This window comes from Podarcis melisellensis (genome assembly GCF_964234715.1).
Source record: "Podarcis melisellensis genome assembly, chromosome: 9".
In the NCBI taxonomy this organism is placed as follows: domain Eukaryota; kingdom Metazoa; phylum Chordata; class Lepidosauria; order Squamata; family Lacertidae; genus Podarcis; species Podarcis melisellensis.
In genome coordinates this window covers 44,040,796-44,068,733 of record NC_138541.1, presented here as the reverse complement: position 1 = coordinate 44,068,733, position 27,938 = coordinate 44,040,796, and the positions used below count along the sequence as shown (strand labels likewise).

The following is a 27,938-nucleotide window of genomic DNA, read 5'->3' as shown; positions in this document are numbered from 1 at the left end:
GTCCTGTGTGTCTCCATGACTGGAGAGAAATACCTCCAGTAGCTCAAGTAGATAAAAGCATTAGGAATGACAAAAGCATCGGGGATGACAGCTTCCCAGATGCCAGGCAAAGGGGCTATTCCTCATCATTATATTTACAGAATGCATGCTCTGGAGAGCCAGATGACCTCACAACTCATGCGGTTTCAATGAACACAAGAATATAAAGAGAAGGAAGCTTTAACTGCAACTATTTTTTTAAAAAACAGGACCTACATAACACAGGTAGCCTTGATGTAAGAAAATACATTACAATTTGGTATACAGGTTTTCTTAATGGGAGTATATGTGCTGAAGAGCCTTATACATTCAAAAAGTTTGACACAAGGTCAGAATTATCGCACTTTCATACATAATCTGTATGTAAAATAAGAACATTAAATCCTCACTTGTATGTAACTAGTTACTGTGGAACCTATGAATAATCAATTGGATGTTTCATTTCACCATATTAAATATAGATTTTTTGCTCCCTTGAGATGAAAGCAATTTTTTCCTTATCAGGGTGGTGTTTCATTGAAGATTTCAGAGAGGAATGTGCTGCTAGATTAAAATATGAGTATTCCATGATGAATTATTCATAGGTACCCTTATCTTCATCACCGTAGTCTGGGCTCAGACCACTGCAGAGAGGTTGCCAAGAAAACCATCCAAGCCTAAGCCCTTCTTCTTCTGCCTAAAAAGAAAAAAAGAAAGGGGGTTAGGTCTCCAAAATTATGAGATCAATCTTGAGATCCAAATAATGAAAAAACATATCTGGGGGAGGTGGGCCTCCAATGGATATTTAACAGGAGCCAAAATATTTCCTGGTGCTAAGCGTGGGTGGGGGCATGGGAAGCTCTATAAGGCCTTTATGAATGTATGAGGATGTTGCAAATTCCAGTCAGCTCTGAAGGAAAAGTAATGTGTCGAAGTCAGGGGTTGGCAACCTGTGGCCCATGGGTCACAAGCGGCCCATGGGGGTCATTTAAACGGCCCATGAGCTGCCCCTGAACCAAGCCCACTAAGCAAGTCCCCACTGGCTAAACCAGCACAGCGCTTTTGCAGCACCAGAAATCGCGTCTCCACAGACGCCTCCGCAGATGCAGACACCAGAAATCACATCTGCGCAGACGCAATATGGCCCACGAAGCAATTTCAGCGGGAGTGAACTGGCCCAGGTGAGGTAAACCTCGCCAGCCCCTGGTCTAAGTTGTTGTAGGAGAATTGGCTGAATCAGAATGATATTTCTATTATTTTAATGAGCTATATTACTTTCCTGACTTTCAAAAAGTTGAAAGTAGGAAAGTTGAGAAAATGCTATGCAAATGAATTAAATTTCTTTATGAAGATTGCTTTTATCCTCATCTTGAACAGATCCTTAATGACCTTTCTGTCCAGTTTAAAACATACAGAAAGAGGGGTGGGATATATCAAACTGATATGAGTTAATCTTGAGGGAAATGTGAGATAATCTATGTTTGGGGTTCTGGTCTTCAAGATCTGTTAAGTCAGCTTTAAGTTAGGTGACTGGTGCTGCCTCACCACACTGTCTGTGCCTGGTGTTAATGGGAACATGAATGAGTCCTTAGTTTTGTTAAATATGAGAAGAAGACTGAGAAAGGAGTCAGGAGTATGACAGCTTAAAAAGCAGCTTCATCATGAGTTTTAATGTTAAACTTCACAGCATTCCATATGGTTTGAAGGGGTAATTTCCTCCTTTAGGAGGTTTTGCCCTGCAAGGTCTTTGAAACTGAGTTTGCTAAGAAGCAAATAAGCCCTTGAGAAAAAATGCATTCGGCTAATTTAACAATAAACATTTTCCTCATCTTTGAGATACAGTTGTATCCTGGGGTTACAAACACCTTGGGTTACAAACACTTCGGATTACAGACTCCACTAACCCGGAAGTAGTACCTCGGGTTAAGAACTTTGCCCCAGGATAAGAACAGAAATCGCGCCACGGTGGTACGGCAGTAGCGGGAGGCCCCATTAGCTGAAGTGGTACCTCAGGTTAAGGACAATTTCAGGTTAAGAACGGACCTCTAGAACGAATTAAGTTCACAACTAGAGGTACCACTGTACATTTCTCTTTTACATCTTTAGATGCTTTCTGTTTTCAGTGTTTCCTTTTCTTAATTTTTTCATAGCCCAGTATGTTTCTGTGCACAATTCAAAGTGTTGGTGCGGACCTTTAAAGCCCTAAACGGTCTCAGTCCAGTATACTTGAAGGAGCGTCTTCACCCCCATCGTTCTGCCCAGACACTGAGGTCCAGCTCTGAGGGCCTTCTGGCGGTTCCCTCACTGCGAGAAGTGAGGTTACAGGGAACCAGGTAGAGGGTGTTCTCGGTAGTGGCACCTCCCTGTGGAACGCCCTCCATCAGATGTCAAGGAAATAAACAACTATCTGACTTTTAAAACACATCTGAAGGCAGCCCTGTTTAGGGAAGTTTTTAATGTTTGATGTTTTGTCATGTTTTTAATATTATGTTGGGAGCCACTCAGAGTGCCTGGGGAAACCCAGCCAGATGGGCGGGGTATAAATCATCATCATCATCATCATCATTACAATGGGAATTTTTCACATGAAATGCTTCTGTTCCACTGCAAGATAATCACGAAGAAGACCATCATTAGTATAGAAACTCTCCATGAGATTAGAATATATACATTGTGAGATACAGTAGATGTTACCCTCCACTTGAAAACAGCTCCTCATAGGGAGGAGTGGCAGTTGGTGTACTTGTGTAATGTTGCGAATATAAAGCGGCCCTGTGTGTGCAGGGCTATTATTTGAACTGTACTCAGAATATTTTGTAAGCATTAAGGAGCAAGTCGATACTGATAAATAATTGAGTAATCTGGGATTTGTTGGCCACACTGAGGGGCAGAGAGCAGAGAGAAGATAATTGCTATCAGTCAAGTCGACTGGCTTGACAGAAAAATAACAAAGGGGACTCAAAAGGTTGGCAGGCCAGATCTCCTGGGTGAGAAAACACCATAATCAAATACTCGTGATGAGTCATTGAGAAAATAATGAAAGGAAGAGAGAAATTGCTGGTGCTGGGGGAAGGATGCTATTTCGCTTTCCTTCCCTTAAAAGGTCCCAAATGTCCTAAGCTTAAAGTGTGTAGAATTCTTCACACACAACTCAATGAAGCCATTGCTTGGCAATGACTTGAGTCTAATATGTGAGTGCCAGAAACCAGACACTTAATTGTGGATGGGCATTGACTACACTATACTTGCTTGCCTGCCTGTCTGCCATGCTTTCCTCTACACCTGTATGTGTATAATATGTTGGCCAACTGAGGCAGGTATCAGATACTTTATGTAAAGTGCTTAGTGGTTTTGATGATTAAGTGCAGTAGCAAATGGTGTGATGCAGAGGAGGTGCTTACCTGAACTCCTTGCAGGTGAGATGCTGCCGCATACTGGGAAGGAGAGGGATGAGTGGCGGGGAGGGTGGTGTGGTGCAAAGGCACCATCAGGTGTACCAGATTTGCTCCACAGGTGCATTTGCATTGTACCACCCTCCCCACTGCCACACCCTTCCTCCTCTCAGTAAGTGTAATGTTTCTGAGTCCAATCAGGAATAGTTCAATACGACCCTCTGCTAGAACTGAAACTGCAGGCTCATGGAAAGCTCATACCAAGAACAAACTTAGTTGGTCTCTAAGGTGCTACTGGAAGGAATTTTTTTGTTTGTTTGTTTCGATTATGGCAGACCAACACAGCTACCTACCTGTGTCTAGGTTATGTGACTCCAGAGCAAGTCTTCAAATTGCCAAGTCCTTAACACTAAGGGAGTATCAACCAATAGCTTTAAAATAGCAACAGACAAATTCATAAGGCTGTCAGTGACTACTGGTTAGGATGATGATATGCTTATGTTTTTATATATGTTGGAAACTGCCCAGAGTGTCTGGGGCAACCCAATCAGATGGGTGGATAATGATGATGATGATGATGATGATGATGATGCTACTTCCAGAATCAGGGGCAACTGTGGGAGAGAGCTATTACACTCATACCCTGTATCCAGACTTCCCATTGTGTGAAGCAAGATGCTAAACTATTTAAGTATCTGGTCTGATCCAGCAGACATTTATTGTATTTTTATGTTCTTATTACAGTGGTACCTCGAGTTAAGTACTTAATTCGTTCCGGAGGTCCGTTCTTAACCTGAAACTGTTCTTAACCTGAAGCACCACTTTAGCTAATGGGGCCTCTTGCTGCTACCGCGCCACCAGAGCACGATTTCTGTTCTGATCCTGGGGCAAAGTTCTTAACCCAAGATACTATTTCTGTGTTAGAGGAGTCTGTAACCTGAAGCGTATGTAACCCGAGGTACCACTGTAGTGCCTTTTTTTCTTTTTTTACAATATTCAATTACAGTTTTCTGATTGGAAAGCAAAGTATAAAAAGATGCAAGGCAGCAGAGCCTTGACATTTCTCTAGAATTCCCAGATGCCTCCTTACAACTGAATATATAAAGCTCATTAGAAAGAAACACCTATTTTTAGTGATACAAAATAAAATAACATCAAGGTGTAGGATCTAAGTTAAATATGGGAAATGGTTGATTACAACTTGTTCATGTCATCTCTTCCCTCAGTGAGATTCTCTGAAATCACAAGGGGGCACTCTTCTCCTGAGTACACTAAGAAGTAGGCCCCTCTTGCAGAAATCCTGAGAGGTTTCTCTCCTGTTCACACTATGAATGGAACATTTGGAAAGGCCACAATTTTTTTTAAAAAAAGAAAAAAATAGCCTGAAATCTGTTTGCACCTGACTTAAGTGGCAGCTTGCCCATGGTAAAATTTTCAATATGGTCATATAATTTAGCTATGCAGTGATTTTGTTCCTGTTCTTCACAGAAATTATATTTGGCTTTCGTGAAACCTGGACATATTAATTAATCCTTCTTGATATCTTAGGTGTGAATGAAGATGATTAGAAAATGCCTCGTTCCTGTTCCAGGTGTCTTTAGCAAACCGCTCATAAGTCATGTTCTTTCTTTCTAGCCTGTTAATCATTAAGTTGACATTAGTTAATCCTCAGTTGGCTGGTGCATTAGCCATGTACTTTTCAAGAAATACATAATTGAAAACTTTTTTCTTTCTTTTTTTACTGAACACCCAGAGAAATCATCTCACAAATGTTCTACATGAATTCTAACTCTTTTTAAATGCTTCCTAGTGGTTGGCTTTCCTTTAAAAAACAACAACACTTTGTGATGTAATGGGAAATGGCCTTCCAGATGTTGCTGAACTCCATCCCTAACCATTGGCCATGCTGGCTGAAGTTAATAGGAATTTTAGTCCAACATCTGTGGATGTCCATAGGCTCCCCTTCCCTGCACCACACCCATCCTGGCTTTTAGTTTTTCTGCAAGACTTGCAAGCACAATCCTACACATGTCCTTAGAAATAAGTTCCACTGAGTTCAATCGGTAAATGTTTAAACTTACTCCCAAGTAAATGCGTGCGGCTTGCAACTTTTGAAGCATTGTTATATTACCAGCCACTTAAAATCTTGTCTCATGATGTGTTTTATGGAGAAGGTATTTGGTTAGGATCACCTAGAAAGTTATTCTTAATGGGCATTTCCAGGCAGACATAAGCTATCTATGATGACCCATGTTCTGGACTTCTCATAGGGATGGGGAAATCTGTTGGTTTGGGTTCCCTTAGTTTCTCATTTTTCCGCTCTGCCACCATTCAGTTTGCCACCGTTCTGCAACAATTAGCAATTCTTTTTAAACTTCGTGGAAATTTGCCAGTATTTTAGTGTGAATTAGCTGCCTTGAGTCCCATCAGGGGGAAAAGGCAGGGTATAAATATATTGTTACAAAAGTTGGACGCTGCCACCCCCCACTCTCTGCCAAGTGGTAGCAAGATTCCTGGGGTGTACCTTTGAGAATCAAGATGCAGTGGAGACTGTCATAGCTTTAAGAAATATGATTTATTCACATATTTATACCTGAGTTTAGATGGAGGGAGTCCAGGTCTTACAGCATGGTCATCTCAAGAGGAATTTACTTAAAACTGCAATATGCAATATATGTAATACATAAGACAATGCAGTTTGATTATTACTATGGAAAGAAATATTAACAGCCAAACCAAAATATCTAAATATTTAATAAAATGGTGTGGGGATGAGTATTTCTGTGACTATTTCTTTGCTTTATGAAAAATAGTCTGTGCCCCTTGAAAAACACACCAATTTGTGGTGAATTTTTGAAAGGGGGGAGCTCAAAAATGGTCCAAAAAGGCTTGTGGAGGCATTGTGTTGCCACGGCAACTGTACTGTGACACTTACTGTTTTGACACACTGGGCAGAAGCCACCATTGCATGGCATAGCTGCACAATTATCTTTGGTCCTGTTGCCTTGGCAACAAGGATGTGTCCCTTCCTCACCCCTTATTCAGGATGAGGGTGGGGTATTTGGTTTTGCCTCCACTGAATTCATCACATTCTTGTTGTTTATTCATTTATTTGTTCACAGAATTCTATCACATGTGATCTCAGGGTGGATCTCAATAGCCAAGCAAACGCAGTCAATAAGATCCAATTAAAAATCACACCCAACCAGTCCATCTATTCCTCTCACAAAGCTTATAATTCCTCAAGTTCCCTGTGAAAAAGGGATTGGTTGTTATATCACTCTGGGAATTGGCTTACTGCCCCCTGCTTAAATCTTATAATGCTAGTTTGTTGTGTATCTATTGTGTGTGTTTGTGTATCTCTCAGTGTGTCTACTACACTTAAACATGCTAAGATCTTGAGAATCAATGTAGTATAATGGTTAGATTGTTGGACTAAGGAGCCGGGGAGACCAGAGTTCAAATTCCCACTCGGCCATGAAGCTTGCTGGGTGATTTTGGGCCAGTCCCAGTCTTTCAGCTCAACCTACCTCATAAGGTTGTTGTGGAAGGGAGTAGGGAGAAGCTAAGAAGAAGAAGAAGAAGAAGAAGAAGAAGAAGAAGAAGAAGAAGAAGAAGAAGAAGAGGAGGAGTTTGAATTTGATATCCTACTTTATCACTACCCTAAGGAGTATCAAAGCGGCTAACAATCTCCTTTCCCTTCCTCCCCCACAACAAACTGTGAGGTGAGTGAGGCTGAGAGACTTCAGAGAAGTGTGACTGGCCCAAGGTCACCCAGCAGCTGCGTGTGGAGGAGCGGGGATGCGAACCCGGTTCACCAGATTACGAGTCCACTGCTCTTAACCACTACACCACACTAGCTTTCTTCTTCTTTTTCTTTCAGCTCAACCTACCTCATAAGGTTGTTGTGGAAGGGAGCGGGGAGAAGCTTATTGGAAAGAAGGTGGGATATAACTATGGGTGCTTCTCCACCCACTGCTCCTGCTGACTGAATGAGACTATGTCCCAGAGCCTCTGTTGCCAGACCAGCAGTGTATGCTCTTGTTCACCATGTGTAAGCATGGAGAGATTCTTCCTTTCTTAAGCAAAATGAATCCAGAAATCCCATTAGCCTCTGAGATGAGAGACAGTAGTTAAGAGTGTTGGGGTAAGACTGAAGGTTTAAATTCCCACTCAGCCAGGAAGCTTGTTGGGTTACGATAACTCAGCCTAGCTTACCTCACAGGTTTGTTGTGCGGATAAAATGGGGACTGAGCACCTTTGAAGGAAAAGTAGGATCGAAATATAGTGAATGTTAACAACAATGGTCTACAGTTCATACTGGATGTGATGGGCGGCTTGGAAAGCCTGTGAAAGAAATCTTGTCATGCAACTGTCACCCTACCTACCACACCATGAGAAATTCTGTTCTCTGACTCTGCATGTCCTTCCCTTGGCCTATCCATCCACCCCAGCCCCTGAATACCAGGTCTTAACAATCTTGTTTACAGCCCCAATCTCATGTGTCCTTTTCCAGTTTCCCTGAATTTGGGATATCTTGTCTCTTCTAACCATGTTCAGTGTTTGCCCAAAGGCTCTGGATTCTACGGTGTTGGCAAGAGTTTGCTAATGGGCCTACCCCTTTCTTATGATGTATGAACCCCTGTTTTCAAAAGTCCTTTGAAGCAGCATCTCATGTAAATGTTGTTGCAGAAAACTGGCTCTGATTTAGAGAACAACGAGACCTGATAAGTATATTCATTCCCTCTAGGCTAAAAGAAGCAAATGAAATTGTTTGCAAAAGTGAGTCCTATTAGGGGTGATAACAATTGCTACATATTGACTAACGTAGACTTCCTTTCTGGAATGTTTACAGAATACCTTCCTTTCTTTGAAGATCACAGTTATTTTTAAAAGGCACAATCTGGGTCTAGTTGACAGAGTGTAAGTGCTTTAGAATCTTTATTTTCCATTGTGTCTGTTTAATGTATCTTTTAAACACAGAGAGAGATAAAGCTAAAATCACCTTCATGTTTATGGTTGCCAGATATATTTACCTGAACACTGTCAACTTGAGGGTAAACTGTAGCAGATCCTATACATCAGAAAACTAGGCTGAACTGGAATATATCTGGAAAATGTGGAGGCCCAAATCAGAACAATGAAAGATGCTGATACAGAGCAGCAAAAGGCAAAGGACAGATTCTGAGCTACAAATTTTCAAAAGCCAATGAACATAACTTTGCATTTCTTCTTGTCTAATTCACATGTTCCACTGAACAAAGGTGCAAACTTTCTCTACACATGTACAAATGTTTGTGTGAAAGAGCATCCACTAATTTTTACAGCTCAGCTACTGTGTATCTAGGTAAACAAGTGAACATTTCTTGAATGTGTCATGTAATTATGTCAGTAAATTAGCAAATAACCAAAATAACAAAGAAGCATGATAATAATGTGACATAGAAGTTATTAGAAGGAAAGTGATTAGATGAGAACTTTTCTAGAACTCTTGATGCTGAAACTCACTTGAACCATGACTAAATCTTTAGACCATTTGTCTTCCCACCGCCCCCCAGCTGAGCAGTTTAAGAAAGCCCCCACTCCTTTGGCTCATGCAAGCCAGAGTGGTATGGGGCTTGCTTAGTAGGGCTAGGCAATGCATTTTGATTGCTGTGTTGAATTAGCCCAACTATTTTCCCCTACAGATGTGTTGAACTACAGCTCCTGTCAGCCCCAGCTAGTACTGGTAATGGCCATGGATTATAGGAGTCATAGTCCAAAATGGCTGGAGGATATCAGGTTGGGCAAAGCTGAATTAGCCCCTGCTCCCTGATGTCATCACAGTACCCGTTCCTTTGCCCTCTTCACCAATAATGTGGGGCAGGAGTGTTAAAATCCACATTACTATGACATCAGGATGGAAAGTAAGCTGAATAGAAGTTTATGAGAAGGACCATAGCTCAAAGAACTGTAGCAGAAGGTCTTGGATTTGATTCCAGGCATCTCCAACTGAGGCTTGAACTAGATGGACCAGTGCTCTGACTCTATAAGGCAAGCTTCCTGTATTCCTGTGGGGAGGAAGGGAGAGAGAGAGGGAGAGCTTGACTCAGAACTGCCATTGTAACCCTGTGTCCTAATTTCACCCACAAACTGAAATCCCAGTTTCACCTATTTAGAAACAAGATTAATTTAATTCTACATTTCTTCCAAGTAATAGTTTGCTAGGATCAGTTTGCTTATTATACTTCAAAGGTTCAACCCATTTTTAAATTGGCTTCTGAAGATTCAGGAAACAACTCTGAAGAACTACTGATTTAAGCAAATCAGTCCTGATTCCAGTAAGTAGAGAAGGGAAATAAAAGGACATTTTTGAGACAATTTGCATGTAATAGAGATGGAAACCTATTAAAATTAACAGCCATAGAAATAAAATGACTGGAGTGGGAATGTAGTGGAATCTACAAGATCTTGAACACTGTGACAACAGTAAATACAGGGTGATTATTTATCCTCTCACACATTACAGGTCAGGAACTACAGGACATCCAATTACATTAACAGGCAGCATGCTTAAACCAAACAAAGGAAATCTTTTTTCTTCTTTTTTCTTTACCACAGACAGCTCGGCAAGTAGCTTGTGGAATGCCATGAATATTTATCTAGAGAGTTAGCAATTAGTCACCACACAACAAACAACCTCAAAGGTTAAGTCATGAACAAAGGCATGACCAGAAATCCATTGCCCCTTTATGCTGGGAGTAAATGGCAATACAAACACAATTTGACAAATGTTTTAAAACAGAGCACACTACAGAGCTCTGTAGAGCTTGCTTCCAAGCAACTGTGTACAGGAACAGGTCTCTTATTTAAACCCTACATTTCCTCCACAGAGACATAGTCCCCTCAGTTTTATATTCACAACAGCCCTGTGCAGCAGGATAAGCTAAGAGATCATTGACTGACCAAGGAACACTCTTGGCTGCAGAACTGAAAGTGGTGTCACATCCACACCACACTTCTAAAGCACTCTTATACCACTTTAACAGCCATGGCTTCCTCCAAAGAATTGTGCAGTTTCTTAAAGAATTTTGTCTTTGTGAGATCAGAACGCTTAATGAACTACAGTTCCCAGGATCCTCAACCTAGTTTGGTATTCTAACCATTTGTCATACTAGCAAAACATTAGTCCAGGCATAGGCAAACTTGACCCTCCAGATGTTTTGGGACTTCAACTCCCATCATCCCTAGCTAACAGGACCAGTGGTCAGGGATGCTGGGAATTGTAGTCCCAAAACATCTGGAGGGCCAAGTTTGCTTATGCCTGCATTAGACAAAAGAAGTAGTTAGCTGTGCAGATTGAGGCTAAGCTAGTCTTCCTGGATTGGGTCACCTCTGTAATGTAAACTGTTGTAGAGTTAATGGGAAAATGAGTTCTTTTTAAAGTGGCAACCATATCTGAACATAATTAATAGTGTTGAATCCTGAGAAACTCCTTCAGAAGGCTTCTTCACACTTGCATATTGCCCTGACTGACAAATGTGAAACTCAGGTTTATTTGGGAAGCTTCATGTGTTACATAATTATCAGGTACTGGTGTGTAGGTACCATAACCACATAACTTCCCCCTGTGTGCATTCCTTCCCCTCTTCATGCACCCAAATGTTCTAGGACTAGGTAAATGACCTACAAGTGGGACTGGGCAAAACATTGCAGTGAGAAGTGCTTTTTTCTGTGTTTCAATCAGGCAACCCTGTCCTTCTCTATAATTACCCTTCCCATATTGTCTCCCACACACCCACATCGGTATTCTGTGACCACTGAATATGCTCATTCCTCATTGGACAGTTTTGGAATCTCCCACTCCACTTATTCCCCCAAAAGATTCTTTGTACTTATGCCACCTTGGGGTTAACTTCACCCTAATTATACCTCCCCTCTTGTATGTGGGTGATACATTTTGATTACATAATAAGCAATGGCACTCACAGCCTGAACACTGGAAGCTGAGCAAATTATTTATAAGTACCTTTTGTAGAAGTCTTTTATATGCATCCCTTGTGATGAGATTGTCGATGACCATATTTATGCGGTTTTTTAAAAGTTGCCCTATGATGTGTGGCTGCATTCACACAACTGCTCCACTTTTAGGATCTATAGGTGTGTTCATAAATAATTGTTGACTTTTGTATGTCACAAATTCCAGAGAGGTAGCTGCTGTAGGAAAAACAAAGAAGAGCACCTTATGACACCTTAAAGACCAACAGATTTATTATGACACATTTTTTTGTGGCCTGCAGCTTGTTACCATGGTGCTTTGGGAAAGATTTCACTTTGGTCCACAACTGAGTTGGCATGACCAAAGGGTTGCATTTGGGGTAATTACCTCTCAGTGGAACTACATTTTCTATTGCTTTTTTACCTTACCTGTTGGGCAGACATGACAGGAATCACTAGGAAGATGGGATTGGAATAACTTAATGAAACTATCTGGCTGTCAAAAGATTGCTAAATGCATAGACTTTATGTCTCAGATTTACTGGTGCAGAGTCTCTTTAGGCAAACATGGCTATCACTTAGGTGTCAATTAAAAGGATGAGCAAAACAATGGAGGCCCATTGCAGGTATCCTGTCCCACCAGGAAAAAATATGTAAAACACTTGTTTACCAGTAGACACTCTATTCAAGAGGGATAATCCTCTCTAAGTAGAGTTGACCACATACAGTCATGACCTTTCAGGCAGAAACCAGATTTTCCTGCCACTTATCCCAAGTCTCCTCTTTTTCCGTTAAGGTCACCCACCTATACATCACCAAACCCCTCCTTTTATGTCACTTAACCCCTTCTTAGACAAATGCTCACCAACAGAACATGAAAACTTTAAAATCAGTTTTTTGCAATAACCATTTTCTGTATCCATCACATCACCCTGTCACCCTCCATTGTTGTAAGATCATCTATTGAGAGCTAGGATATGTAAAACCCTTCTCCTATCACTGTCTTTTTGCCCCAAGGTTATGTTCAAACTACCTTGCTTCTTCTTGTTCTCTTAGGTTAAGTATGCATGAATGTGAGAGTGCATTAGTTATTGTGCACATTGTCTGTATGCTTTTGCTTGTGATAAACTTGTGAGTTATATGCACTCTGGACTTCAAAGGGCTGATTTCATAAAGCTTAAGGAACTACCTATAATCAGAAATACTCAAAGAGAAGGGAGTCCAAGATGAATGGGAGTTTCTTAAAGGTGAAATATTGAAGGCATACAATTCCAACAAGAAGGAAAAGTGGGAGGCACCTAAAGAAACTGGTGTAGCTGCATAAGGAGCTTACAGATGAGCTGAAATCTAAGAAAGCTAGAAATTGCAAAGGAAGAGTATACAAAAGTAGCCCACAGTTGCAGGGAGAAGGTCAGGTGGGCCAAAGCTCAGAATGAGCTCAGGCTTGTAAGAGAGTTTAAAATAATAAAAAATGTTTCTTTGGCTATGTTTGAAGCCAGAGGAAGAACAAGCAAATAGTAGGTCACTTGTGTGGAGAAGAGAAATACTATTGGGTGAAAGAGAAGGTGGAACTACTCAACACCTACTTTTCCTCTGTCCCTTCCAACTCTACAAATCAATGATTCAGATAGCATTCTGCCAGGACTGGCTTATCCAAAATGGCTGCTGCAATGGTTGCGGACACACCGAGTGGGACCAATAGTGGTGCCAGCAAGAAGCACTTCAAAGTAAAGAAGTGGAATGCAGTTGCACTCTGGCCTTGGGACATCGTGGTTGACAACTGTGCCATTTGCAGAAACCATATTATTGATCTGTGCATAGACTGTCAAGCTAACCAAGAATCAGCTACCTCCAAAGAATGCACTGTTGCATGGGCTGCCTGCAATCATGCTTTCCACTTCCATTGTATCTCTCGTTGGCTTAAGACTCGGCAGGTGTGTCCATTAGATAATCGAGAATGGGAATTCCAGAAGTATGGGCACTAGTAGGAGAGAGAAGACCACCAAGTTTATTGTTCTTTCTTCAGATAAGCCTTTCACCTTGCAAGAAGGTTGATGAAGTGTGTGTAACGTAATAGACACTTGCCTTGCCTTTTGTTTTCACCTTAAAATAATTATTGTGAATAGTAATAAACATGTTTGTCTCGGGGGGTGGGGATATTCAATGATTCCAAGTTAATTCTAAGTCAATATACAACGGGGTTGGGATCAGACATGGAGACAAATATTTTTCTCAGTTTGGTCCTTCAGAGTTCTACCCTGGCCACACTTTCCTCATACTTTTGCCTGCCTGAAAGGTCCCTTGAACTTTAGCAATATCTCTTACTTGTCTGGATGGAGGGGTGTTATGTGTAGAAACCCTGGACATCTGTATGCCTGGACTGTAGCTAACTGCAGAAAGATAAGAGTCACAGTCATTGTCCCACTCACTACTGGCATGTGGTCCTGTAATATTTCCTATAAGAAACAAACCCCTAGGGTTAAAAATAGAGGCTTCTCAGCATGATCTTATGAAAGCTTACTTAAAACCTGAGTTCTGATTTGAGTTCGATGTCCTCCTTCCTTGTGATATGCTTAGATTTACATATAAAAGGTAAAGGTACCCCTGCCCGTACGGGCCAGTCTTGACAGACTCTGGGGTTGTGCGCCCATCTCACTTAAGAGGCCAGGGGCCAGCACTGTCCGGAGACACTTCCGGGTCACGTGGCCAGCATGACAAAGCTGCATCTGGTGAGCCAGCGCAGCACACGGAAACGCCGTTTACCTTCTCGCCAGTAAGCGGTCCCTATTTATCTACTTGCACCTGGGGGTGCTTTCGAACTGCTAGGTTGGCAGGCGGTGGGACCGAGCAACGAGAGCGCACCCCGCCGCGGGGATTCAAACCACGACCTTTCGATCGGCAAGCCCTAGGCACTGAGGCTTTAACCCACAGTGCCACCCGCGTCCCTAGATTTACATATATGAATGACCAAAAGCAAGGGAATTCAAAACCAAATAATTCCCCCCCCCCAGCGGATAATATGGCAGCATCAATTCTCTACAAAAGGAATGGAAGAGTGAGAGTACACCCATCTGATAATAATGTTAAACATGGGGGAGCTGAAAACAATTGAGTGAAAATTCATGCGTGTAATATTTTGCCGGAAGTACAAGAAAATTAAAAGTACATTTGCTGAAAACAGTGTATCATTTATTGGCCTTATCATGAAGGCTGTTCTTGTAACTTGCACAAGCAGTCCAAGACATCAGTCTCATTCAGTTGGCTTGGATGAAGGTGACACTGATACCATCAAAACTCTTTTAAAAAAATACCTAGCCAACTCCAAAGACTTCACTAAAATTCATGGTGTGGAGGTGTTATCTCAGCCTCTGAAGGATCTAATGTTCTTTCCAGCACAGAGTTCATTAGCCAGCTTTCTACCAGCTCTGAGCCTGAAATTCTTTTCAAAACCTGAAAACAACTAGTTATAGGGATGTCAATTTTATTTTGGCAGAATTCCTGTGCTTGTAAACAGCTACATTTTTATTATGCATTTATTTAGAATATTTATGTCCCACTGTATAGCTCTGAAGGGCTCTCTAAGCTGTTTACAAAATTTCACAGCAAAAAAATCTTAAAGAGTATGTGCCATATGTTCAGCATTTTCTTTCCCTTCTTTTCAGCACAAATAAATGCTCCACATCTGATTTTTTGGGGGGAGGGGTGTAGACATGGTTGAATTTCTGCTGCCTGTGTAGCTTTTAAAGGCACAGAGGTTTTTAAGGGGAAAGTTAGCAACCTTACTATTGAAGGAGTGAAGCAGTGTACACTTGTGATTCTAGACATGCTTGAGAATAAGTTCTGTTGAATTCACTGTCACTTAATTCAGAGTGAAAATACAGAAAACTAGGCTGCAGAGCTCAAATGTTACTTTTCAAACCCAGGGTCCATAAAGATGGCACATTTTTAATTTCAAAATACTTTATAGAAAATCTATTGTAATTTTGAAACTTGAAGTTTAGAGGAATGGTCACTTCATTAAAATGTTTTGGGCAGAGCAGTCCTTAAATTAGGCAAGGAGAAGGAAAGGTATGTCACTGTTACTCCAGAGGAATAATCGCTCAGCAAAGAAGGGAAAGGAACACAATGAAAAGATGGCATAAAAAAGACATACCTACTCTGGCACCATTGCCATAGCCCATCAACCAGGGACTATGCTAGTAATGACACACATGTACTCTTCATACATGGGGGGGGGGGCAAATGGGCCCACAACAATGGGAATATGCACCCAGCACACTCACAGCATGCAGAAAGGCCACTGTGTGAGTCTTCTACAGTTGAAGAGCAGGATACAAACGTTTTAAATAAAATAAAGGGGACACACAGTAACACTGCAGCTCCACCAGTTCCAGAGGCTTAACCAGAAATAAGGTCACTACCTTTAGTCCCCTTAGGCACTTCTGAAACCCCTCATAAACACTGTGTTCTGTTGGTATATCTGAGGCATCCCATCAGTGTATTTTTCATGGCAGCAGCATAACTAGCATTCAACTGGTGTAGAAAGACTTTTAACAAGTGCTTTGGCCTCTTAGCCATCGTATCCCAAATCTAGGACAGTGTTGTTGATGACAGAAATATGGTTGAAAAATGAGGAAAATAGGGGGTGGCAGTTTGTAACACTGTGGAAACGATGGTGAGGCTTCTTCTTAAAAGTTCTCTTTTCATTGTGCCGGGCTAAGATTGTTCTCAACAGCAAATTCTCCAAATTATACAAGCCCCATTTCTTTCTTTGAAATGGAAGGCAAAGTAGACAATGACCTGTAGCCAGGGACAGTGCACTTTCTGAACAGATTAATTAGCATCCCAAAGGTCTTCCAGAAACAACAATTCCCTGGTGGGGGAAGAGGCTGCAGTGTGGTTTGGAAAGTCCCCAGTTGGTGCTTTCATGAAGAAATATAAGTGACCAGGGACACAAACCTTCTTAATGCATCCAACCCTCCAATCCACTTAACATGAATTGTTTGTATAGTGAATTACTAGGGCGCAATCTGCACTATACATTTAAAGCATTATCACACCACTTTAAACAGTCATGGCTTTCTCCCATTAATCCTGGGAACTGTAGTTTGGGAAGGATGATGAGAGTTAGCAGGAGACCACCACCCGAAGCTACAATTCCCAAAGCGGCTTAACAATCGATCCACCTTCCCAAGGACGCTTGGGAATTCAAGCTCTGTGAAGGAAAAAGGGACCTTCTAACACCCTTAACAAACTGTACTTGCCAGGATTCTCTAGTGGAAGCCATGGCTGTTTAAAGTGGTATGATCCTGCTTTAAATGCATAGTGCAGGTGGGGTCTAGAAGAGTTGCAATCATATACATGCTAACTTGGCAGCATACCTGGTCGAATATCAGGGCATTGAGGTTGCTGTCCTTCAGGGTGAATGCTTCCAATCCAACCCATCAATTTTTGAGTTACATGGCACACTATGGGAAGCACCGTAGCTCACCTGTAGAGCACCTGAATTGTATGCAGAAGGTCTGGATTTAATCCCAGACATCTCTAGGTAGGGGTGGGGAAGACCCTGCCTGTAACCCTGGGTAGGTGCTGCCAGTCAGTGGACCACTGGTCTTTCTCAATATCAAGCCGCTTCCTATGTTTCTATATATATAGTCCTTCCAGGTGTTTCTTTGTTGTGGGACTGGCGCTGTTCATACATGCAAGCTTTTCTCAGTCTCCACATGACATCACTGGAATCAAAATGTCAGCCTATGCATCCGTCCCCTTTCATCTAGATATACCCTTTAAACCTGGTTAGTTACAAGCCCTGCTGTTAATGACCCATTTGCAATATTAAGCCCCCATCTAGAAGCACCCATACAGAATGACAGACAAGCAGAGAAGCCTGCAACCATCTGTGTATGAGCCAGAAAACTCTGGCTTCGATTAAGAATAGTGAAAGCCTCAAAAGGAGAAATTGAGAGATGTAAAATACAATTCCAAACTAATCAAACTTATATCCTGGCAAGAAGCCATTATTCAATTAGAGTTACAACTATAGTCTGTGCGGCTCATGTCAGAAAGAGATATAACGTTATAAGCATTTATTTCTGCTCAGCAAGATATGAACTTTCTCTCCATGTATAGCAGCCCATGTCTTATGCATAAGACAAATTTATATTTGGTAACTCAACGTTAGCTGCAAGTCTTCGTCCCTGCAAAACAGCTCAGCATTTTTTTCTTCAAACCCCCCGAACCCTTGCACCTGTTTTGGTTACATCCATCTTTTGTTTTTAATGCAACAACTAGGTAATCCACTCTTCACATGTCCCATTGAATTCAATGAAAAAAGGGGAATTCTGTTTAATTCAATGGTGCAGCTGGGCAAACTTGCATCCTCTCATTCTGCACAAATTTGCACAAAGGCATTGTGAGAAGAGAGGACTCCAATGCACTCATTTAGGACATCCAGTCCCAATGAGGCATCTGTGTTCAATGACACTGAATCCCTCACCTGTATTTTTGTCTGTATCGCAAATGAGGAATGAAAATCATGAGTTCAGTGCTGTCAAGGCAGTATACAAGCTGCAAGGAATGATGTCAATGCGGGAAGCACCAAACGGTATTAACAAAGCAATCCTATACTTACAGTATGTTACTGCAGGTCTGGAGTTTTGCCCCACTACACTGGTGAAATGGTCACTGAACCCAATGCCAACTCAGAATGTTTGAATGTTTTCCACTCCTACCAAGGTTAATGGAGGGAAATTTCTCCTCCCATTGTCCTCCTATACTTCTGGTTCTGTTAGCAAATCGAGGGACTTTTGCTTGTGCAGCTGCTTATGTATTGCTGGTATGGTATCATGCTATGTTAACCTTTGTAACTTTCTTGCAATAAAGTGCTAAACTGGCAGCATGGGAGTTTCCTGTGCAAATGTATCCTAAAAGTACACATGCACATATTATTTTATTCTGAGTAATAACAGAGAATAACTCCTTTGATAATATCTGTAGCTTCCATTTTATTTGCTCTCACACACTTCTAGTCAGATATAATTATTTCCACGTTGCATCAGTACAACGCTACTTACACTTCATGGGTGGCTATTCCAGATTCCCATGTCATGGTTTTCAGAATAGTCTCTCTTCTTCCTCTTCCATGGTTATTCACTATTTTATCTCCCAGCCCTTATGCTTTTCCCTCTACTTATTTATTTTTGTTTATGTCTTTACCATTTATGTGTTCTAATTTCTTACTCCCTTATTTAGTTAAACACATGGAATAGTTTTATCACCTAGAACAGGATAATTACTGTGAATGAAGAATAGGAAAGGTGGCAAGTTATTTCAGGGAAACTATTTAGGATAAAGAATGTGATCTTGTACAGGTGACTCTAGAGGTGAATCCTGGCTAACACACCAATTAAGATACACCGAAATCTCTAGATTTTATGAAAACTTTAACCTGCTGAATTCATGTCCAGTGTGTTATCCAGCTGTTAAAGACACAGTACCTTTGTTAGGGGGGGGGGAAGGGATAACTTCGGTGTGCCTCCAGACTGTCAGTATTTTGCAGGAGGGATTTAAGCACAAACTGGGAAATTAAGGTTTGCATAATTAAAGTGGATTAGAGTGCTCTGTTGACCTAGCACCACAAATCTACTTTAAAAAAAGAGGCTGGCTGTTTGCAGTTAGGAAAGTGACAATGAAATGTATACAAAAGTGTGGAATAAACAAATGATTAACAGGAAGGAAGACATATAAACACCACACAAACAAATCAGGATGAATGCTCATTGTCATATAATCTTCCTACAAACGCCTGATAAAGATCAGTACATTCTTTCTGCTGTGTAAGCTTTGTGCAAGTAAACCAGAATAAATGTTCAATAAAGAGGTAATATGGAGGAATTCTTAGTGAGTCACTGAAGGTACTCTGTGTACCCTTGAGTTTTAATTTATTTCCCTTGGACAAAGCCTACTCACAAAATTCAAACTGAAGGCCATTGTCCTAAAAATCCACACCAAACTAGATTTTTTAAAAAGAAAAACCCAATTACAGTTCCATCACTTTATGATTGATGCCAAAACCCAGGATCTTGAAACAATTTCTTCAAAAGCAGAGTTAAAGTGAACAGAACTTAGTACTGCCAAATTCAATATGAATCAAGGATCTTTAATAATTTATATAGGAAGAATACGGGTGCCAATTCCCTCTTCCATTGTAGTGCTCTTGTGCATTTAATAGCTGCATGTCGGGCAGAAATGCAGATGATGAAGTTCTTCACATCACTATATGTAGCTCAATGCCAGGAAAACATCAATGGCTGAACTTTTGTCTGTCATTCAGTTGTTAATGGCCTTGTCAGAACCAAAGTTGGCAACCCTAGTGAATGCAACACTTCGCCAGAATTCAGCTACAGTGAACTTAAACAAGCAATGAGGTAGTGATGTCACAAATATGCCTGTTGAAAATGCTGAGAAATAAGTTGTGAGTTCTTGCAAAATTTTGCCCTTGGGTAAACTGGATCCCTGTGAATCAGAAGCTGAAGAATATTAGGTCGCTGGTGGGCTCTTTAACCCATTAAATTGCAACAGTTAAGAACCAACATTTGAAAAAGTATTTTTTCACTAAGCTAAACATTTTAATGTATTTTTTTTCTCTGAGAAAACGTCTGAGATTTTTCTTATTTTCAACTGTCCCCCAACACCCCAGATGTTGTTGGCATGTGCTTATCTTGAGGGACAATGGGTACACCTCCAGGGATGAAGTCAAACTGCTGCGTTACCAAAACTGAAGTGACGTCCCCAAGAAACAAGCCTGGGCAGTGTCCTGGGCTGCCCAGACGACTCACTGATGTGGTCCAAAGGAAAGCAGAAAAATACGCTTGGCACCAGCTTAGCTTCAGGAGTTGCTGGAAGGAGGCACCATCCAATCATCTTAGGGACACTACTCTGGATTTGTGTAGGGTTTATTGCTTATCCCTTTCTTCTTCTGTAGATATCCCACAAGGTAACAGAGGTTTAGGATGAGAGATTTCCTTCTCTTAGATGGGCTACCTTCTCAGGTTGAAAAGCCCCATCTGCCCCTCACTTCCCTCTGCTCTACAGCATGTGCAGAAACTGCCTTCTTGACCATTGTACCCACTAATGGACTCATTCACTCAATCTGCTGGAGTATGTATTTGCATGCAGGGGAAGCCCCTAACTCACTGAGGGTTAGCTACCTTAACCCAGTTGAGCCGGCCTGTTGAAGTCATTCCCAGGGTGTGGCTGCTGTTGCAAGCTGGTAACCTCTAGGAACCACAGATGAAAGTTGAGGACAGGGTGGGGACTAATGGTGGACAAATTACCCCAGAAGCAGCACAGCATGTTCCCCCACCAGAGGTACTATGCCTCCTCTAACACTCTAACACCCCAAATGCACTTTGCAGAATTCCCACCATTTTTGTGGTGGTCACCATCTTCTGCACACCCACCTCACCCCAACAATAGCCCAGAACAACATTAGGTCTGGGACATTGTAGAGGGTGGAAAATGGGATATTTTGGGGAAAGTTTTGTTGGGAGTTTTTGCTGTTATTGATATTAATTTTTTTGAATCTATATTTTTATGTGGAAATTGTTCAGTTTGGTTATGCAGTTTTTGTTGTGTTTTATTTATTTTTATGACTACTTTGCTACATTTGTAACTATGTAAATCTTTTCATATTGTAAGCTGCCTTGAGCATTGTTATAACTGTGGAAAGGTGCTATACAAATAAAATGATGATGATGTTGATTAAAATGGGTAATGAGAGTGCTTTTGCTACTTGCAGCAGCTGCACCTAAACATTTAGTAAAAAGGAAAGAAGTTGTGTCAAGGCATTCCAGCTTTTGGTTGAGTGGGCGCTGCATTGCCATTCTGTGCTGCGGTTTTGTTAATTTTGTTGTTGGTTGGTTTTGTTTTATGATTTTAATATAATTCGTACTTGTTTTAATTGTGCTGTTTTTATAATCCTCCCTTGGACCATTTGCTGAAGGGCAGGTTGTAAGTAGACTAAATAAATGGTCAACCCCAACACTGAGAAACAGTTGGCCAGTTACGCCTTCCCTTGGATAAATTATTTGAAATACCCACTTCTGCCCCATTTCTCTGCCTCTGCATGGCAGAGGATTTCAAGGTGTAATTTGTGGTTGGCTCTAGTATTTTTATATTTTTCTCAAATAATGCAACCTGTAGCATCCTTTTTCGGAATCAGGCTCTTAAACCAATTATGTGCAGACTGATAGACTTACAGATATGAAAAAAGCACTTAAGAGTTATTAAATGTTCAGGAAGCTGAGACAGGCAAAATTAGAGATAATTGATCATTTAGTTTCCATTGTCAAAAGAGTATACACATATATGCAAGATCACTTTTTATAAAAATCAGAGGGAAACTTCTGTAAATCCCATACTACTCTTGTTCCTAAACACATCTCTTTCTCTATGACGTGTGTGTGGATGCATACATGCTTACATCTTCATCTAACTCTGCTCTTCTCATTACAGAATAATTTACCACGTAAGCCCTTTTTACATGTTCAGTGGAGTAAGTCAAGATTATGCTCACTCTGTCCCCATTTCCAACCCCCCCACATTTGCCTGGAGGTGTGAATAGAGTTTACATGTGTACAAATTGTACATGCATAAACTCTTTCTGTACTGCTGTGAAAACTACAAAAGACAAGATACAGTTATGGCTGAGATCCTGCACCCTCTTCCATTCATTCAGTGAGAGGGCAGCTTTACTAAAGCAAGTAGTAAAGGCTAGAAAAGTGAAATGCAAGTTTTATAAAAGTGTAATAAGAGAGGACATTAGAATAAACCAAGAGAACGGGATGCAAACCAAGGCAATTTTTTTGTGTGTATTTGTTTTGTAGATGGGATGGAAGCTTTAAAATAGTTATCAAAATCTCACTTCTGAAAATGATAAAATCAGCTGCTAGAAGATGGATCAGATAGGTGGGCTGGGGGAGAGGCATTTCATGAGCTGCATTTACTAAAGGTGTGTGATCATTTTGCCTTAATCATCCCAATCAGAACTGAAGCAGCTCAATTCATGGAGATTCAGGAGAAGCAGAAGGGCATCATTCAGTGGCAGAGCACATGCCTTGCATGCAAGTCCCATGTCCGGGCCCTGGTATATCTCAGCCGTACCCAGACATCATAGAATTGTAGAGTTCAAAGGGGTCTCTAGGGTCATCTAGTCCAACCCCCTGCAATGCAGGAATCTTTCACTCATCATGGGGCTTGAACCCATTCCCCTGGGATTAAGTTTCATGCTCCACAGACTGAGCTACCCAGCCTCACCCTGCCTGAAACCCTAGAGCCACTTTCAGCTGGTACAGTCAATATTGAGCTAGATGGACTAGTGATCTAATTTGGTAGAAGGAAGATCCCTAGGTTCCTGTTTGGTGTGACCGTTGGCCACTCATACGATCTCTCATCCTAACCTACCTTAAAAGGTTGTTGTGAGGACAACTGGAGAGAAGCAAAAACCATATATAGCACCTTGAACTTCCTGGAGTGAATAAATATGGGATATAAATGTAATTGTAAAAATAATCCTTCAGTCCTGAAGCACGTCTCCTACCTAAGAAACTCAGCCTTACCTGATGCTTTCCACCAGATCACATCCACACTGTACATTTAAAGCTCGCAGCTTCCATCAAAGAATCCAAGGAACTGCGGTTCCCAGTTTAATCCTCATACAGCTACAATTCCCAGCAGTCTTAACAAACTACAGTTCCCAGGGTTCTTTTGGGGAAGCCATGCACTTTAAACGTGTGTTAGGGTTGTGTACGATTTTAAGTTTATTTCTGAACCATTTTGTATTAAGTATATTTAATATTTCCACTTTTGTGTTGAAGGAAATGCCAGCCAATCACCAGCTATTGATGGTGAAGGATTCAAATGATAAATAGTGATGCCTCATTCCTACCCTTCCAATAGCAGAAGGTGGGGGAAATGGCATCCAGGAAAGCCCCTTCAGCAGCTCCTCCTCCTCCAAGACATCTGGAGGAAGTCAGGAAGAGTGAAATCAACAAAAGGCAGTGACTACTCCTGCCTTTTATCTGTTACTCACCCTATTTGGGAATCAGCAGCAGGCAGAACTGGCTCCATGGTGACATCTAGAGAGGCAGTGGAAGCAACCACTCCAGTCCAGTCATTTAGCTTAGCCAGTAAAAAGGTAAAGGGACCCCTGACCATTAGGTCCAGTCGTGACCAACTCTGGGGTTGCGGCGTAGAGACTTTTAATCTCAGGGCTGTGGGTTCAAGCCCCACATTGGATGAAAGATTCCTGGGCAGTTGGACTAGAAGACCCTTATGGACCCTTCCAACTCTACAGTTCCATGATTCATCTCTCCTGCCCACCTGCTGCCAGATGGTGCAGTATAGAGAACATAGGAAGCCCAGCATACTGCCTATGGAGAGTCCAGAAGCAGAAACCAAGTACAACCGTCTTCTCCCCTTTTGTGGTTTCCAAGAAGTGGTGTAACTGGGATGGGCATGGAAGGAGCAGTCACACCAGCCTCTCAGCTGCCCTCTGCCTCTGGGTGGCACAATGGTGGCACTGGGTGTGCTGAGTGAGAGGAGGCAGTGGGTTAGTTACTGGCAGAAAGAATTGGGTAAGCGATTGCTGCCGCCTCTCGTTGCTTGCATATCCCTAGCGGCACCACCCAGAGGGAAAGCACAGGTGGGTGCTGCTTCCCCCGGCCACCCTCTTGTGCCATGCCTGCTAGAGAGAGTATGAGAGAATGGGCAGAGGTGGTTGCTTGGACCATGAAACTGATCTTCCCTGCCCAGGGGGTGAGCGCATGAAAGGCATCAGGAGCAGCCACTCTTTTTCACTCTTTCCTTCCCCCATCCAGAAGTGGCAGGAGGCAAGGACAGCCGCCAACCTAGATGGCTTTAAGAGAGGATTAGACAAATTCAGAGAGGAGAGGGTTGCGATGGCTATGCCTCTATAGTTGGATACCAGCTGTTGGAAAGGACAGGAGGGGACGTTCCCACAGGTATAGGACTCAACACCTAGCGGCTGAGGTCCCTTCAGTCCCCCCCCCAAAGTTTATTCAAATAGGGGGCTGCGTCATGTGATCTATTATGTGGGACGGGGCTTACCTGCCCCCCTCCAATATTTTATTCAAGTTGGCACCGCTGCCCACAGACACCCGGCTGGCCACTGAGACCAGGACGCCGGACTAGCCGAGCCACGGGCCCGATCCAGCACGCTCCTCTGACGTTCCTCTCGAGCTCTGAAGCCCCTGTTTCCAGCCTCTGCTACAGCGCAGGAGAGCCTTGCGCCGTCTCTTCCCCGGCAGCAGCTCTTCCTTCAGGAGGCAAAAGAAGCGGCCGCGTAAAGGCGCGCTTGCACCATACGTGCCTCGCCTCACGTGTAGCTCTCGGGCCCTCCCGGCCGCCTCCGCCACGCCGAGTCTCCTCGCGCGCGCCCCGTCCGGAAGGGCCCTCCCGCGTCCCCTCGTCAGCCGAGAGAGCATCTCCCGCCGCTCGCCAGCAGCTGCCTGCGGAGCGGAGCCGAGCAGCAGAACGAGGGGGGAGGGCCTGCTGGGCGGGAGGAGGCGGGGGCGGGGAGCGCGCGCTGGCGCCAGGCGCTGAGTGGACGGCTCGAGACGGCGGCGCGTGCAGCGGCGGCAGCAGCAGCTCCTCCAGCAAGAGGCTCAGTGGGCAGCGTCGCGCTGCGTTTCCACAAGCAAGAAGCGGAGAGTCCGGAGCGGCGGCGGCGGCGGGGTTGGCGGCAAGGTGACGGAGTGGGCAGCGCGCGCTTTCCCCCTTTCGACTCGCGCCTTTTTCTTCCTCTTATTTTTCTAATTTTTTGCGGAGGGGGACCGGCTTCTCGCCAAGGGAGCCTTCTCTGTGGAAACCCCCCTTTCTGTTTCGCGAGGGGAGGGTGCGGGCGCGCGCATGTGTGTGGGGTGCCTTCGGGGGCTAACCCGCCCTGGCGGTGTCTCTCTTCTCTCCCTCAGATGCTCAAGGTAGCCGCCTTCGCGTGTGTGTGGGCAGCCGCTTGGTGCAGTCAGGCGGTGGTAGCGGCGGCGGCGGCGGCAGCAGCAGCAGCAGCGCCGGGCGCCGGGGGCAGGTCAGACAGCGGCAATTTTCTGGATGATAAACAATGGCTTACCACTATCTCCCAGTATGACAAGGAGGTTGGACAGTGGAACAAATTCCGAGACGTAAGTGTGCCGTGCTGGCTTGCTCGTCCGCCTGCCTGCCTGATCCTTCTGCCACTGCTGCTTCTCCTGCTCCTCTTTCCCCTTCCTCTATCTTATTTCTGCTTACCTGGGTTTTCGCTGCGGGCGCGATCACCTTTCCTCTCCGAAGAAGTTCTCCTGCGCTTTTCTGCTCCTGTTTCGCGAAAACTGGCATGGCTCCCTCGCTCCTCTTCCCCGATGCGAGCAGACTTTGTTCCCCCTGCAACGATCTTCATTTCCCACTGGCGGCGGGTGCTGTGATGTCTCAACTTTTTTTTCCTGGGTGGTGTGGGGGGAGATGTAAAGGGTTTTTTGGGTTCCCCACCCTTCCCTTCCCCGCATCGCCTTGAGTGTAAAAAGTGCATCCCCACTGTGGGGAGCTTTCTCGCTGCTGTTAACTGAGTAGTGTAAGGATCGATCCGGTGGCTTAATGGACCCTTTAAAAGAACTTGAAAGTCAGAGGAGGAGGAGGGAGACACGCAGACAATGCTACTTGGGGAGACTTGGATGTCTGCGGATGAATAAAAGCCCTGATTGATGGTGATGGGCTGCCTTGGGGGGCGGGTGGACTTTCCCACCCCATGCCACCTCTCTTTGTGCACGTGCAGGCCAGGAATATATAATAATGCTGGTCTTAAATGCTGAGAACCAGGGGGGTGGAAATGGTGCTGAAAAGGCAGGCTTTTGCTGGATGCAGGGGGTGGGGGAGAGAATAGACATAGAGGAGGTAACTGGAAAGGAAAGTGGGATTTTTTAGCGTATGTGTTGGTCCTGTCTTTAACCCATAGTTCATGGGAAAGATGCTTCCCTTTTGATGGAAGAAAGCTGAGTTTTCTCTGGGAGGCTGCTGGTGGTGTGTAGCTGCTGCTACATTGTCATCTCCGATCCTAGTGTTTTATCTAGGGATCTGTATTCTCTAACTGGAAGAGGGGGATGTGCTTGAGTTACAGTTGCAGTGCTTTTTCACCCCATGGAAAGCAGCTGAGTGAGTTTGGTGAAACATGCATGAAGCCAGGGTCACATTAAAAGCTAGGTAGGGAATGCAACTTCTTTTTCTTTCTCTCCTCCCTCTCCACTGCCCCCCTCACTTTGGGGCCTGATCAAATGGAGCCCAAGCAAGGAAGGTGCTAAGGGGACCTCAAATCTCACACTCAGGCAGGTCCAGTCTGTGCAGAGAATGCTTCTGAACGAATGGCTAAGGGAGAATGTTAGTACTAGTTTGAAAGCATCACCAGTCACTTTAAATCTCCTTGCTCTATCCTTTTCAAAAAGTTATCATGAGACTAAATATAAATTCTTAAGAAGCAACACATATGTTGCAAGAAGTAATGTGAATGCTTTGTCATACTTTTTTGTGCATTTTTCTTAACTTAGGCTGAGACACGTAAAGGTTTGCAGTGGAGACATCTTTGATCTGTGCAGCTTGATGTATGTGGCCTGTGAAACCTTCTGTATAATTGGAAACAAGTCCTATGTCATTCACTAAAACTTAGTTGCAAGTTAGTGTGCATTGGATTGCAGCTTCAGTCTGAATATTTACTAGGGAGTAAGCCACATTGGACACAGTGGGACTTGCTTCCAAGTAAACAAGCATTGCATTGTTTAGAATCTTATCTCCTTAGAAGCAGTTGAATGATAATTATCACCATTTATTTAAATCTTACCCCTCTAAAAATATCTACTTGAAGCTTTGGAAACTCTTCTCTACTGTTGAATTTTTTTAATGGGAAAACTTTTTTTAAAAAAAAAGTGTCAAAGTTTTCTTGTTAGAGCAAGCATACTTTGGATTGCCATTGTTTCTTTACTTTGAAGAAAAGCAATAGCTGAATGCTGCTTAATTTTTTGTATGCATGTTAATAACTTTGGTTTTAAATTACCCCCCCCCACTGAATTACTAAAAGAGAGAGAGAGAGACTGCATACAGTAACTGGTCGTGGTCTCTACACTTGAGTCACTAATATTATCTTATTATGACAAATTGTCCGTGTTTCATTAGCACTTAATTCTTTGCACATTGTTCTGTGCTCTATACTACTCTGTTTATCACTTTAAAGAAATATTTTTGAAACCTCCAGCAAACTCTTCTCTTCTGCTTAAAGTTCTGCTGGCACCCCAATAATAAGAGCAATTTCATCCTCTAAATAAAATTAACATGTTTTGGCCCTTCTTTGGGTTCTAATGGTGTTCATAAAAAAGACGGACAAATGAGAGTAGACAATATAGGATAGGGTCCTCACTACTGTTTTACTAGTAAGGAGAGAAAACGTATGTCAAGGGCATACCATCTTAAGTTGATAAATCATGAACAATGGAATGTCAGATGTTTTCTGGAAAT

At 42.9% G+C, this 27,938-nt stretch overlaps 1 protein-coding gene, 1 long non-coding RNA gene and 1 pseudogene across 4 annotated transcripts in view; 2 read left to right on the top strand and 1 right to left on the bottom strand.

The window, feature by feature from the left end:
- Positions 1–164: 164 nt before the first annotated feature.
- Positions 165–26,250, bottom strand: LOC309378270. Of its 2 annotated transcripts, XR_014171977.1 has the most exons (3): positions 25,692–26,250; positions 9,240–9,460; positions 165–715 (listed from the first exon to the last, which is right to left on the bottom strand). It is a non-coding gene; the product is annotated as an uncharacterized lncRNA (long non-coding RNA). The 2 variants fall into 2 exon arrangements; XR_014171978.1 differs by lacking the exons at positions 165–715; positions 25,692–26,250 and adding an exon at positions 10,356–10,443 and having other exon boundaries at positions 9,318–9,460.
- Positions 13,026–13,499, top strand: LOC309378040 (E3 ubiquitin-protein ligase RBX1 pseudogene; annotated as a pseudogene). Its single transcript has one exon. The product of its transcript is annotated as an E3 ubiquitin-protein ligase RBX1 pseudogene (transcript).
- The window catches only part of SPOCK3 (SPARC (osteonectin), cwcv and kazal like domains proteoglycan 3), a 113,027-nt gene continuing 110,098 nt past the window's right edge, over positions 25,010–27,938 (top strand). The window contains exons 1-2 of the mRNA XM_081926142.1: positions 25,010–25,154; positions 25,379–25,585. Coding sequence (XP_081782268.1) covers positions 25,379–25,585 — 207 coding nt within the window. The 5' untranslated portion in view covers positions 25,010–25,154. The remainder of the gene's footprint in view (positions 25,155–25,378; positions 25,586–27,938) is intronic.